The sequence below is a fragment of the Urocampus carinirostris genome, chromosome 12, assembly GCF_059441175.1.
Source record: "Urocampus carinirostris isolate Australia breed hairy pipefish chromosome 12, RoL_Ucar_1.0, whole genome shotgun sequence".
NCBI lineage: Eukaryota > Metazoa > Chordata > Actinopteri > Syngnathiformes > Syngnathidae > Urocampus > Urocampus carinirostris.
Window position 1 is genome coordinate 17,007,730 of NC_142360.1, and position 12,379 is coordinate 17,020,108.

At 39.7% G+C, this 12,379-nt stretch overlaps 1 protein-coding gene across 1 annotated transcript; it reads right to left on the reverse strand.

Annotated features, from left to right (window-relative positions):
• Nucleotides 1–387: 387 nt before the first annotated feature.
• On the reverse strand, nucleotides 388–10,776 carry ptgs2b (prostaglandin-endoperoxide synthase 2b). The gene is made up of 10 exons (XM_088350262.1): nucleotides 10,637–10,776; nucleotides 9,821–9,937; nucleotides 7,835–7,978; nucleotides 7,610–7,753; nucleotides 7,196–7,377; nucleotides 7,042–7,125; nucleotides 5,672–5,918; nucleotides 3,362–3,648; nucleotides 3,139–3,286; nucleotides 388–1,767 (listed from the first exon to the last, which is right to left on the reverse strand). Exons 1-10 carry the CDS (start codon nucleotides 10,710–10,712, stop codon nucleotides 1,355–1,357), a joined length of 1,842 nt encoding a protein of 613 aa, XP_088206388.1. The 5' UTR covers nucleotides 10,713–10,776; the 3' UTR covers nucleotides 388–1,354.
• Nucleotides 10,777–12,379: the final 1,603 nt, after the last annotated feature.

The window sequence follows — 12,379 nt, forward strand, 5'->3', positions numbered from 1 at the left end:
CACACTCTTCTGTTCAACAGCAGGGCCCGACAGCTTTCACTGGTTTACCCCTGCCGCATCATACAGGTGCCCTGCCCATCCCTTAGAACGCGTCCAAACATCCCACTATCATTTTACAACACCTCTCCACTCATTCACATCACCAACAAGAGTTCTAGCTTCCACTACATTTAGACCTCTTTGCTGCAGTGCACTCAAAACACCATCCATCCACGTCAATCGCGGCCTTCCTCTTGGTCTCTTTCCATTTACTTCTGCACTGTAGATCCTATTCAACATTCGCCCCTCATCCATCCTCTCCATGTGTCCAAACCAGCCTAAGGCCTACTGCAGTTTTAAGTAATTACTGCCACTGTTGAAAGTGATTTAAAACACCAGACATTAAAATTCAAACCAATTCAAATTTTATTTCACTGCACTTTTTATACATTATAAACAAAAGAAAGTGCTTTCCAGAAGTAAAAACTGCTAACACAAAAAAAAACCCCGACAGAATCCCTCCTGTCTGATTCCCACATGTAAGCTCATACACTCCCATAAAGTACACCAACCCACATGTACATTGACACACACACACAGACAAAAATAAGTGACAGTGTAAAACATATTTTCACGTATATCTCTGAAATATAGTTTGATGATGAGAAATACTTGCCACTTATCACAATCATGTGAGCCCCTATAAATGTTGTCAATAAAATAACCCTCTTTTCCTGTGTACAGTAGTGGTTCAGGTCTTTAGAAGTCATGAGCAACGTGCGTGCACAGAACTAACACAATAATGGAATCGTAAACTAACTTTCAAGTATCAGGTTGCGGTCACTGAGGTCTTTCATTTGTACAAAATATGTTCCATAAATAAATAAACATATGAATATTGAAACTTCCATACAAAAAGTCTGCTTATTTAAAATTTCTATTATAAATAACATAAATAGATACAAAATAAATAAATAAATATTAAAAATGTATTATTCAAACCCTTTAGAGCAGGCATGTCAAACAGACGACGCGCGGGCCCGATCCAAATGCTCTTTCCGTCTCCTCGAGGGAAGTGTTAAGTTTGTTTAGCGTGGTGAGTTTGTTCAGGTGTAAAACTGCATTCACTCTACTGTTAAACCAGTTAAAGGTTTCAATACCAACCATAAATAAACTTCTTCCCATTGTTTGTGAACAACTGTGTTGTGTTGAGGAAAGAAATATAATATGTAGGGTAGGCTACTAAAATAGGCCGAATGATAAACTATAATCCTGAAAAACAAGGCTAAGAATTTGGAGTTGACATCATTTTACTGCCTGAGAACAGAAATTCTGGATCCGGCCCCAGAGGCAAACTGAGTTTGACATTCGTGCTTTAGAGTTCAGTAGTGCTTTTTTTCAATATAACGGTCGGGTTGATATCGGCAGGGCGCGAGGGCGACGTGCTGGAATTGATGACGATGGAGCCCGTGTCCTTGATGTCAGGCACTTGAAATGATGCCACCGGGCAAGGGCCCCGCACATTATTGCACACAAGTTTCTGCAGGGACGCCGTGTTGACAATGTTGAATCCTACGCTACCCCCGAAGGTGCTGGGCTTCCAGTATTCTGGAGAGCAGATGGGGTTCCCCATCAAGCCTTTGAGTGAGAACGGAGCCCCCATCTCCACCATGGTTTCCCCGAAAATCGCGTTCGCTCGCGGTTTTTCCACCAGCAGGCCGGGGTAGAGCTCTACAGCGTCCACGTCACCGTACATCTCCTCTAGCAAAGCTGCCATTTCTTTTTCCCCTGAAGGAGGCGAGAGGAGAAAATTCATTAATTTATCTATTTCATACTACTGTGTTTCCTGCAATACAAGGCGCTTACAAAAAAAGTGTTCTTTTGTCATATACCTTTCATAGATAAGACACACTGGACTGTAAGGCACATGAAATCGGGACTACAGTAACAGCTTCCATGCGTACGAGTACATATTACTTCCTTACAAATTACAATGCATTAGTATGTGCTGCTAAGTCACAAAGCATTGTATGCAATGGAACTCGGACAAAAGTAGTGATAATGAGAGCACTGACACTGTACGGGCCGAACACAAGTAGTATAGTCAACCTAAGAATCAGTGGTCATCCCATTATCACGCTATTTTTACTCACATTTCCAGCAACACTAATTTGCATAGTGCATTCTGATAGGTTAAAAAGTCCCTCCACTTCTTCACCTGTGCGTCAATAACTTCTGGGTTTAATATGTATGGATCCGTAAAAGGGCTTGTATGGTATTTTTTCTTCATTTTCTATTATTTGTTAGTGAAAAAATAGAGAGACTGCTTAATCTATTGGAATGCACTATCCAAATCAGTGAACTGGCGCGATGAGTAAAAATAGTGTGATAATGAGATAAGGTTTAATGCCTTGTTCTATGTCATCATGCCACTTGTAGTCTAGTGGTAACAATGTTGCTACTTGGGCTTGAATCCTGTTACAAGCATTTCTGGCCAAATTAGGGTTTTTAGGTTTCTTCCCAGGGCAATCACCCCCTTAAACAAATGCACAAGACTGTGAAAATTATATATTTAGGATTTTTTTTTTTGCTTCTAAATGTTATTGCACTACTTTCTATTGCACTATTGTCAAGAGGCACTATTTTTCCATTATTGCAACTTAGGCCAGTCTCCAAATACATCCTTGTAATATATTTTTGCCTATTCAACCTAACATTCTTTGGTCTTCATTCTGTTTAACATGTTTATCCAGGAGTGCCATATCTAATCTTGCAGCAGACAGTGTTCATTACGTTGTTATTAATAGCAATAAAAACAGTTCAATTCAATTGTATCTTATTTGTCAACTTGTATTGAAAGGTTCGTGCTGCAAAATGTTACTGTACTATTTTTCATTGCATTATTGTTACGATGCACTTTGGCCAGTCCCAAAGCACTACCATGTAAATCATTTTCCCTATTTATTCTGAAATTCTTTTAACTTTTTAAAGTGTTTATCTTGAAGTGCCATGTTTAATCTCACCGTGAACAATGTTCACTGCGTTGTTATCAATGACAATGGGTTGAACACAACTTGGATTAAAATGTCTATTAAATGGAGCGGACCAGATTGGACCAAAATCGTCCGAAAGATATCTGGAACTGGGTCCAAATCTCACCTGTCAAATCTTCAAAAGACTTATACGGAGCCATCGAGAATCTTTTCCTGTAGGCGTTTAAAGACTGGTAACGCATTTTTCGGCTGTCCTGTATGGATTTAACGGTCACATATAGAATTGGTGCTGGCACATTGCGACCACCCGCAACCTGGAGAAGTCGTGACAGAAAAGAGGTTGAGCATAAAGCATTGTATAGTTTTCACTCCAAATTTCAAAGGCTTACCCGTCCGGCGATCTGGTTGGTGAAGGACTCCACTAACTTGGCAATGCCGTGCTCAGTCACTACAGTAGTGTTGAAAACAAAGTCTTTGTAGTGATAGTTTTTCTCTTCAATATTGAAGGAGTCAGGCATCAGCGGGTGCCAGTGGTACAGCGTGTTAAACTCGGACGCGATGCGGTTCTGGTACTGGAACCGCTGAGTAAAAAGCAGCTCAGGATCAAATTTCAGCTTAAAGTTGTAGCCACTCAGGTGCTGCACGTAGTCCTCAATCACAATCTTGATGGTTTCTCCTGTTGGCAAAACAGACACTCAGTAAAGTATTGCAAAATTATACGAGTGAACACGTGATTACGATGGGACTCTTAACAGTAAAGATTTCCTCTTTGTAGGGTGAATCCGGTTTCATAACATGGAGTAAGTCAAACATCTGAGCAAGATACTAAGCTAAGTGATTGTGGAAATCACATGTAATGTATAACTTCCCCTTTTGGAAATTCACTATACTAACCACACTTGCGTTAACAGTTTACTGTCTTCTCTATCACAGCCAGAGGTGGGTAGAGTAGCCAAAAAATGAACTGATGTAAAAGTACTGTTACTTCAGAATAATATTACTCAAGTAGAAGTAAAAGTAGTCATTCAAAGACTTACTTGAGTAAAAGTAAAAAAGTACTTGGTGAAAAAAGTACTCAAGTACTGAGTAACTGTAGGAACATCATATTTATTGATTCTTTTTAAAACCACCAATCAGATCAAATGATCAAAGTCCATCCAATCAACTGGTAAATGGTAAATGGTCTGCATTTATATAGCGCTTTTCAAGTCAATGAAGACCTCCCAAAGTGCTTTACAATGTGCTTCACATTCACCCATTCACACACTCACTCACACACCAATAGCGGCCATGCAGCCATGCAAGGCGCCGTCCTGCTTATTTGGGGGCATTAGGGATTCAGTGTCTTGCCCAAGGACAATTCGACATATAACATGGAGGAGCCGGGAATCAACAAAAAAAATGATTTGATTTAAAAGTAGATTAAAATAATCGACAGAAATTTAAGTGTTTTAAAAATGAATGAAATAAAAATAGTATAAATCAAATAAATAAATAAAGAATATGTAGCACAGAGTAGCACATTTTAAGCCCAGATACTTATCTTAACAGGCTCTGCAAGCAGTAAAACAAGCTAGCCCATGAACTTGAATAAAGGAGACATTGCATATTGTAGCGGGTGTTTTGCAACCTTTCTAAGGGGAACATGCGTTGATGTGAGGCCAGGGGTGCTCTTCCTTTTCTGTGTTTTCATAGTTGATATTGCTAAGCGACATTTTCGATTTGGTTCATCTGTGAACACCTTTTTCCCCGCCGAAGTCGAATATCGTCACGTGACGAAGCTGCTACATTTGATTGGTTAAACGCGGTAGAGCCTGGCAGAGTTCTGCGTCCGAATAAATGCGCCTTAGCGGAGACAAAGAGACGCGTTCTTACGTGGAGGGGATTTATTAAGTAACGAAATAATGATTTCAATATTGCCTGATGTTGCTGGGTAAAAGTACCGTTTTTTTCTTTACAAATTTACTCAAGTAAAAGTAAAAGTATGGAGATTCAAAAATACTCGTAGAAGTACAAAATTTCCCAAAACGTACTCAAGTAAATGTAACGGAGTAAATGGACTCCATTACTACCCACCTCTAATCACAGCCCTCTATGTTTTCCATTTAGAAGCCAGGGCAACCAAAACATCAGAGTTTTTTGATAGCCCCACTTGTCTAAACAAGGTATTAACAACAATATTGAATTTGTGGAGTTTATATCAAGGTCTAAAATCCAGCTTCTTATCCATTTTGAGCTCGGCAAAAAAAAAAAAAAAGAACATCTTAGTGGAACACATTTCTGTTCATTTTAAGTTCGTTTTAACAAGTTAAAACAAACTAACAAAACAAGTATCATCAGTCGGTTTGTTTCTCAGTGTTCATAGAATGAGCTATCACGGCCCCCCCAAAATGTTTTTTTTAAAGTTTGAATCCATACTTTAAAACAGAATATTGACCCGAGTGTCATGTTTAGACGACTTTGACAAGAGAAAATTGTAAATTATAAATAATACAAGATTTTGAGTTGTAAAACTTTAAATTACTCATACATTGAATTCAACCAACAAGTATTTTAAAAAAGCATGTTTATGTGATAGTTAGTGTTACGGCTTGTTACTTAAATCAACATTGTTATTTTTATGAATGAAGTTTAGTATTGTCGATAATACACAGTGTCCTTTTAAATTGGCACTAAGACATACTTTCTCCTAAACTCACCTATGAGAATGAGCCGCGTGGTCTGAAAGAGCCTTTCGTCATCCCAATAAGGATGGACTTGCTTCAAAACGTTGCACACACGGTTGTGTTCCCGGAGCCAAATGGTGGCATACATCATGAGACCAGGGACGAGGCCGAAAGCCTCGTGGCCAACGGCAAAACGGTGAGAGTCAGGAACGTTAGGAGGGTAGTGCATATCAGCCCCCACATCCTTCACCGTTGGGGGGTACATCTCCCCATCCAGCATCTGCGGTCACACGAAGGAAAATTTGAGACATTTTGTCCAAAATGTTCACAATCCTGCACTCAGGTTCCTGGTTTTTCTGTACGTTCCATCTTTATTTATCTCTCTCTTCTCCCTCTCTCCTTTCTCTCTCGAGCTTGCCTTATTTGGTCCCTTACTACCAGGTTAAACTTTCCTCCTCACTCCGATCACGACGTTCTCTCATCACTTTTTGTGGACTGTGAAGCCCTCTGAGACTCTCTGTGATTAAGGGTTATATAAATAAATGTGACTTGACTATTTAAACACCCAGTCTCATTGGCTCTGTGCTAGTCCATTGTCCTCCATGTCACATCCCAAGCACTACTGTCTGAGCCTCTTGTTATTATAGTGTACTGAAGCCTTGCCTGACCATCCAGATCCCGAGTACCGCCTGACAAATCCACGGATGTTCGCCTTCGCTGATTGGGTTTAGAGTAATCCCTCGCTACTTGTGGATTTTTATCGAGCGATGTGTTTTGCATTCTGATAGGCTAAACAGTAACCCTACCCCTTTTGTCCGTGAGTCAGCCTGTGCGTCAAAGATATTGTTGTCTACGTTTTAAACAAACAGCTTGACAAACCTATTTTACACATTTGCAAATCTTTTTCAGTTTTGAGTTTCGCTAAAAGCCATCATGTCAACAAAATGCTCTGAATCCACAAAAGCACCAAAAGGCAGAGGCATTTTTTAGCACTGCAGCGGCCGCAGCAGAGGGAACCCCATTGTGCTGTCCGCCCAGTGTAGTGTTCAATACAGAAATGGAACCAGCTACGGAGACTGCGCCTTTTCCCACGGCACGCCCTACTGTCATGAAAATATGGTATTATAGATTATTTGATGATCAGATAATTAAATCAGGGGTTTTGACTACCACGGGTTATTTTTGGTACGCAACCGCCGTGAAAAACGAGGGATTACTTTACTGGAATACAGACCCCTTGCTTGCATTCCTGATTATGATTCTTGCCTTGTTATCTATGTACCGACTCTTCCCAAATAAAAGACCAAGGTTTACTGTACTAATTAGTTTTTCTGCATTTGCTACCACCTCGAGTGGGTTCGTGACAGAAATTGAAAGACATAAACAACTGTCTTCACATTTACCTGGTATCTGAGTTTTCCGTCTTTGAAGAGCCTCAGTTTGTGTTGCCTCTCCAAGTTGTCTCCGTAAATGTGACTGAGGTCCACCTGAAAAATCCGCAGTTAGTTTGCTGATACAGAACTTCATCAAGACGACAAAAAGCGTTGTCTTACTTACCCCGTGACCTTTCGCCCGTGTGAAGGCTGGTCCCATCTTCATGTCTGTTTTAAAGAACTGATGTGTGAAGTGCTGAGCAAAGAACGCGAACATGAGGCTAGAGCCCTGCGGGTCCGGGATAAATCGTCTCCTCATCAGGAGAGCCTCTACCAGAAGATTCACATCAGGGAGCTCCTTTTTACCTGAACGCACAATGCAACAATGGACCAAGTCAGTCATTTACTGCCAATAACAGCCATGGGCATCAAATACTTATTTGAAAAGTAGAGACAAGACGAGACAAGAACCCAACAGTTTCTTTCCACCCAACCCTACCATAAGCTAAAAACTCATTTTACAGCACTGCTTCCTTGCCATTGCAGAGTATTCAGGAATCTCAGAAAACTGGTTTCAAGGCAGAGAGACGACACTCACCAACTACTCCCATAGGGGTTGGGCAATCCCGTGGTACAGGTGGGAGGGCTCTGGTATAGTAAGAGAGGTTGGAATAGGATTCCCAGTTTTTGTAATCGTAATCCGCATTGTAGGTCGGGGGGCTGTCGATCATATGAGAGCGAGCTACAAGAAAACATCGGACGTTAGTTTCAGGTTTTTTTGTACGGTGCAGTATTCACCTTGCCAACTCCTACAATAACTTACATGTCAACACATATTTCATGATGGCGTTTCTGAGAAATGAGATGTTGTTGATGATGTTCCAGAAGCCCTTAAAGTGGGTGAGAAGATAGTGGACTGTGTTGGGGGTGGGTTTCAGGAGAACTTTTAATCGAGTGAGGAATTCAGCTGTAAAGACACAATCAACGTTACTCAGTCACTTGGGTTTTAAAATATGGTAATGACTCCGTAAATCACATATGTCAAATTAAAAGCCCGTGGGGCTGATCCGGTCCCTGAGATGATCTTGATTCCTTGGTATGTTATATACCAGGAATCGTTGTCTATTTTGTTAACTGTAGGTTACTCCTTGATTGAAGTGTGGTTTACGGCTGATGATTTCCGCACTTTATTTTATTGTATTTCAATCCAATTATATTCAAAAAAGTATTTCCGCTTCGTCAAGAAATTTTATATAATTTTTTTATTTGTTTTTGTAAATTTAGCCTCTATGCTATAATAGAAACTCATACGTTTTCCCCTTATTTTAAATATATTTTGATCATTACAAATTGTGTACACTGCACAAACATTTTTTACGAAAATTTAAAAACAATTTATTTTTGTTAAAAAAATCTCATCTAGCCTATTTTGGCTCAAAATCAGATCGTCTTGGTAACTGGTAGCAGACGACAACGTCAATGTAGATTATTCATTTATATGCGATATTGTACATAGTCTGTTGCTGTGAGTAAAGAGGTGCCCCGTTGTGTTTGTCAGGTTTTGTCAGTGCGTAAGAAGGGGAACTTCAATCATTAATAAGGAGAGCAATTTGGCAGAGGGTGATAGGCTGAGGTTGGAAACTATACGCTCCTGACGGTTCCTTAATAACAACGGATCCTTGTTAGTTTTATGGATTTTCTTTATATCAAGAACATTTGTCTTTCAAGGTTGCTGACAAAGCTACAAGAAAATATTACTTTATTTATCTGATCAGGCTTTGACAGAAATAACTAAATAAATGGGGCAAACGTGAGTACAGTACAGCAAAAGAGTGCTGAAATTTAAATTTATTTTTGCAATACACCATGCCTGAAAAAAAATTAAATGTCTTGGTCATTTCCTTGAAAGGGAGAAGGACATTTTTGACAGGTTTGAAAACAAAAGACAAATTAGATATGGAGTGTTTCGGCTAAGAACTTGTCTGCAAGCTTTGCTGCTTCCACGGGTTTGTGGACAGTACTTTCTTCTGTTTTTTTTTATCATTTGGTTATTTTGAGCGGTTTTAGGGTGTAAGCTTCAATGTGAGTATATGGTGATTTGTAACTAGATAATGGCATGAAAATGGGTCAGGGCTTAAAAAGGTAAGGAGGGTGTGGAGGAATACCGTATTTATTTGTGTATGTATCGGTATCAAATTTAGTTTGATTTTTTTCTAAGGCTCTAGCCAAGCATTTAAAGTGACAAACGCTGTTGAATACACGTGGCCAAGATAACATTTACAATATATTCATTTAATGTCCCTTAAGGTCCGATTCATCATCAGATGCACCAAAGTCGTCTTTTTAGTTGTGCTTTTTAGCGTTTATTAATTTCTTTAAGAACGACTGTCTGTTTTCTCAATTCTCTAATATTTGTCTCTGGTACCGTGAATAAAAATAGTGGGATAATGAGATCAAATTGAATGCGTGTTACACAAATAAATACAGTACTCCTGTTTGCGCAAATAACACTGACTTTAACTCAAACGCACCACCTTGAAAGCCCAGTTCACTAAGAGAACTCACACAATACCCACCTCCCCACCCCATAACATTTTCTCCTCGGATCTATACAATTCACGTAGACCACCCATATTACCTTCAAAACTGTTAATTTCTCCGAAGGTGAGAGATTTTCATGCCTGTAGATAGTTACTTTCAGAGTGACGCGTGTGTCACTAATCTGAGGGGTGACGTAATCACTTTTCAAATAAAGTAACCGGTCACTATGACCATTTTGGATTTTGTAGTAACTGCCATATATACTCACGCGTTGTGCAGTTTGGACCGTAATAACCGGTACGTGTGCAGTCACATTCATAAGCTTCAAAGCCCAAGGCTGTGCAAACACCTCTGTTCTGGCATGGCTCTGAGCAGCACGGGTTACCTGAGAAACATCACAAGCAACAAAAACTCCTTCAGAGAAATCCACAGCAACACAAAAGACGCATTGGGGTAAGTCAGGCATGTCAAAAACCGTCCCGTCGAACATTTCTGAGTAAGAAAAAAATCAAGTCTCCAGGTAATTTCTATCAAGAGTTATGTTTTTTTTTTAGAACTACATTCCAAATGCTCCATCCCACTGCTACAGGGCAGTAAAGGTGGGAAAGAGCTGACATCCAGTCTGTTTTTTATGTTAAAGACAATATTGTCCATTATTTTCTCAGCATCAGTCGGCCCAGCCTAGTCGTCTGATCAAAAGTTATTGATTGTTCACGCTAAAACTTTTTTTGTCTATCATTCTTATTTATTTCAAAACAGTATGACAATTGAGGCAAACAAATCTTTATTCATAGCTCACTTGAGTTTGTTCATGTTTGTGGTGATTTGGTTCCGATGTAAAACTGGATTTGCTCAGCTGTTAGAATAAAATAATCATTGACACATCCGATACCAAGGATGAAAATCACGTTTTTCATTGTTTGTGAATAAATGTGTTGTGTTTAGAAAACATCCCTTTTCATTCGAGATTATAATGTGTAGGATGAATGATAATGCACAGTCCTGAAAAAAAAAACTATACAGAAAGTCTGGATCCGCACCTTGAGCCAAAGCAAATTTGACGTGAAGTAAATGACTGACTTACCTCCTTCACACACAAGAAAGCCGAGGAACAAGAGGACAAGTGTGAAAGTGGATTTCATACTCCAAAGACTCGGCATGGACTCTCTCTCTCTTGCTCTCTCTCTCCTCTTCTGCGCTGTTCTATCTCTGAGATTTGAACGTCGGAACTTCCCATCCGGCGCACAGGAACACCTTTATATCGCTGGTGAGTGACGTCACCTGCGGAACAACTATTCTTTTTTTTTTCTCACGAGCAGACAAAGCGCTCTCTCTCTCTCTCAGTCTCTCTCTCTCTCTCTTTCTCCCTCTCTCCTACTCTCTCCTACACTCAAACACAGACATAGTTTTTCCTTACACAAACTATTGATTTGTAATTGTTTGGGGTTGAGTCATGAGCGCCTCCATCCCTCCTACTTCCGAAAGGAATTGAACTGTTGAAATACGCGTTTTTCTTGTTCCTAAAATGAGAGGTTTTCTTTATATTTTGCTGGTGTTCTTTATCAATAGATAGATTAATTGTGATTTTAATGAATTTCTGTTTGACACAATGAAACTTCCAGGTGGTTGGCGTGAATGTTTTAACCCACTGGCAGTCGCGCGAGTAGTGATGGGAATTCCGTCTCGTCTTAGAGATGCGGCTTTTTAGGCTTGTCTCAATGAGCCTCCTGTGTCGGCTCACAAAAGACAATGACATAATTCATCAGTTTTATATATATATATATATATATATATATATATATATATATATAAAAATATACATTTAAAACTTTGACATTTTTATAATAAGCAGAAAACGCGTGGATGACATCACTCATTTTGACCAGTCACTAGTGCCTTCAAGAGAGAGAGAAAGAGAAAGAGAGAGAGAGAGAGAGAGAGGACAAGAGTGAAAGAGAGGGAACAAGAATGTGTGAGAGAATTAGAGAGAAACAAAGAGGGGGATTAAGAGAATATTAGAAAAGTGAAAAAAAAGTTAAAAAAAAAAGAGAGAGAGAGAGAGAGAGAGAGAAGGAGAACAATAGGAGAGAAAGAGAGAGAGATAAAGCGAGAAGCAAAAACGAAAAAGAGAAAAAAGATAAAGATAGAGACCGAGGGAAAGAGAATAAACGTGAGAAGTAAAGTGAGAAAGAAAAAGTGAAAGAGCAATAAGGACAGGGAAATATACACATAGAGAAAAACACAGCTAAATAGAGTGAAAGAGAAAGCGAGAACAAGAAAAATACAGATAGAGAGGAAGAAACTGGGAGAGATAAAATTAAAGAATAAGGCAGGAAGAAATACAGAGAGACAAAGAAGGAAAAAAACATGTCCACGACGTCTGTGTTTGTGTTTAGGAGAGAGAGGGGGGGGGGGGGAGAAAGAGATCAAGACAGAAAGACAGAAAACAAGAGACAAAAGAAGGAGGGAAGGTGAAAGTGAGATGGAAAAAAAGAGAAGAGAAAAAAGGAGAGAAAAAGGAGAGGGACAAAGAAAACGAGGGAGAAAGAGAATGTGAGAAAGAGAAACAAAAAGATAAAGGAAGAAAGAGCGAAAGAAAGTTGGAGAAATACAGAGTGAGAATCAGAGAAAGAAAAGGAGGAAAGAGGAGAAAGGAGGACGAAAGAGAGAGTGCGCGGGAGAGAGAGAGACAGAGAGAGAGAGAGAGAGAGAGAGAGAGAGAGAGAGAGAGAGAGAGAGAGAGAGAGAGAGAGAGAGAGAGAGCGCTTCCAAGGGAGCCGTGGCCCTGTGGATAAATCGCCCCTCTCTCCAAAGAGCCTGCTCATAA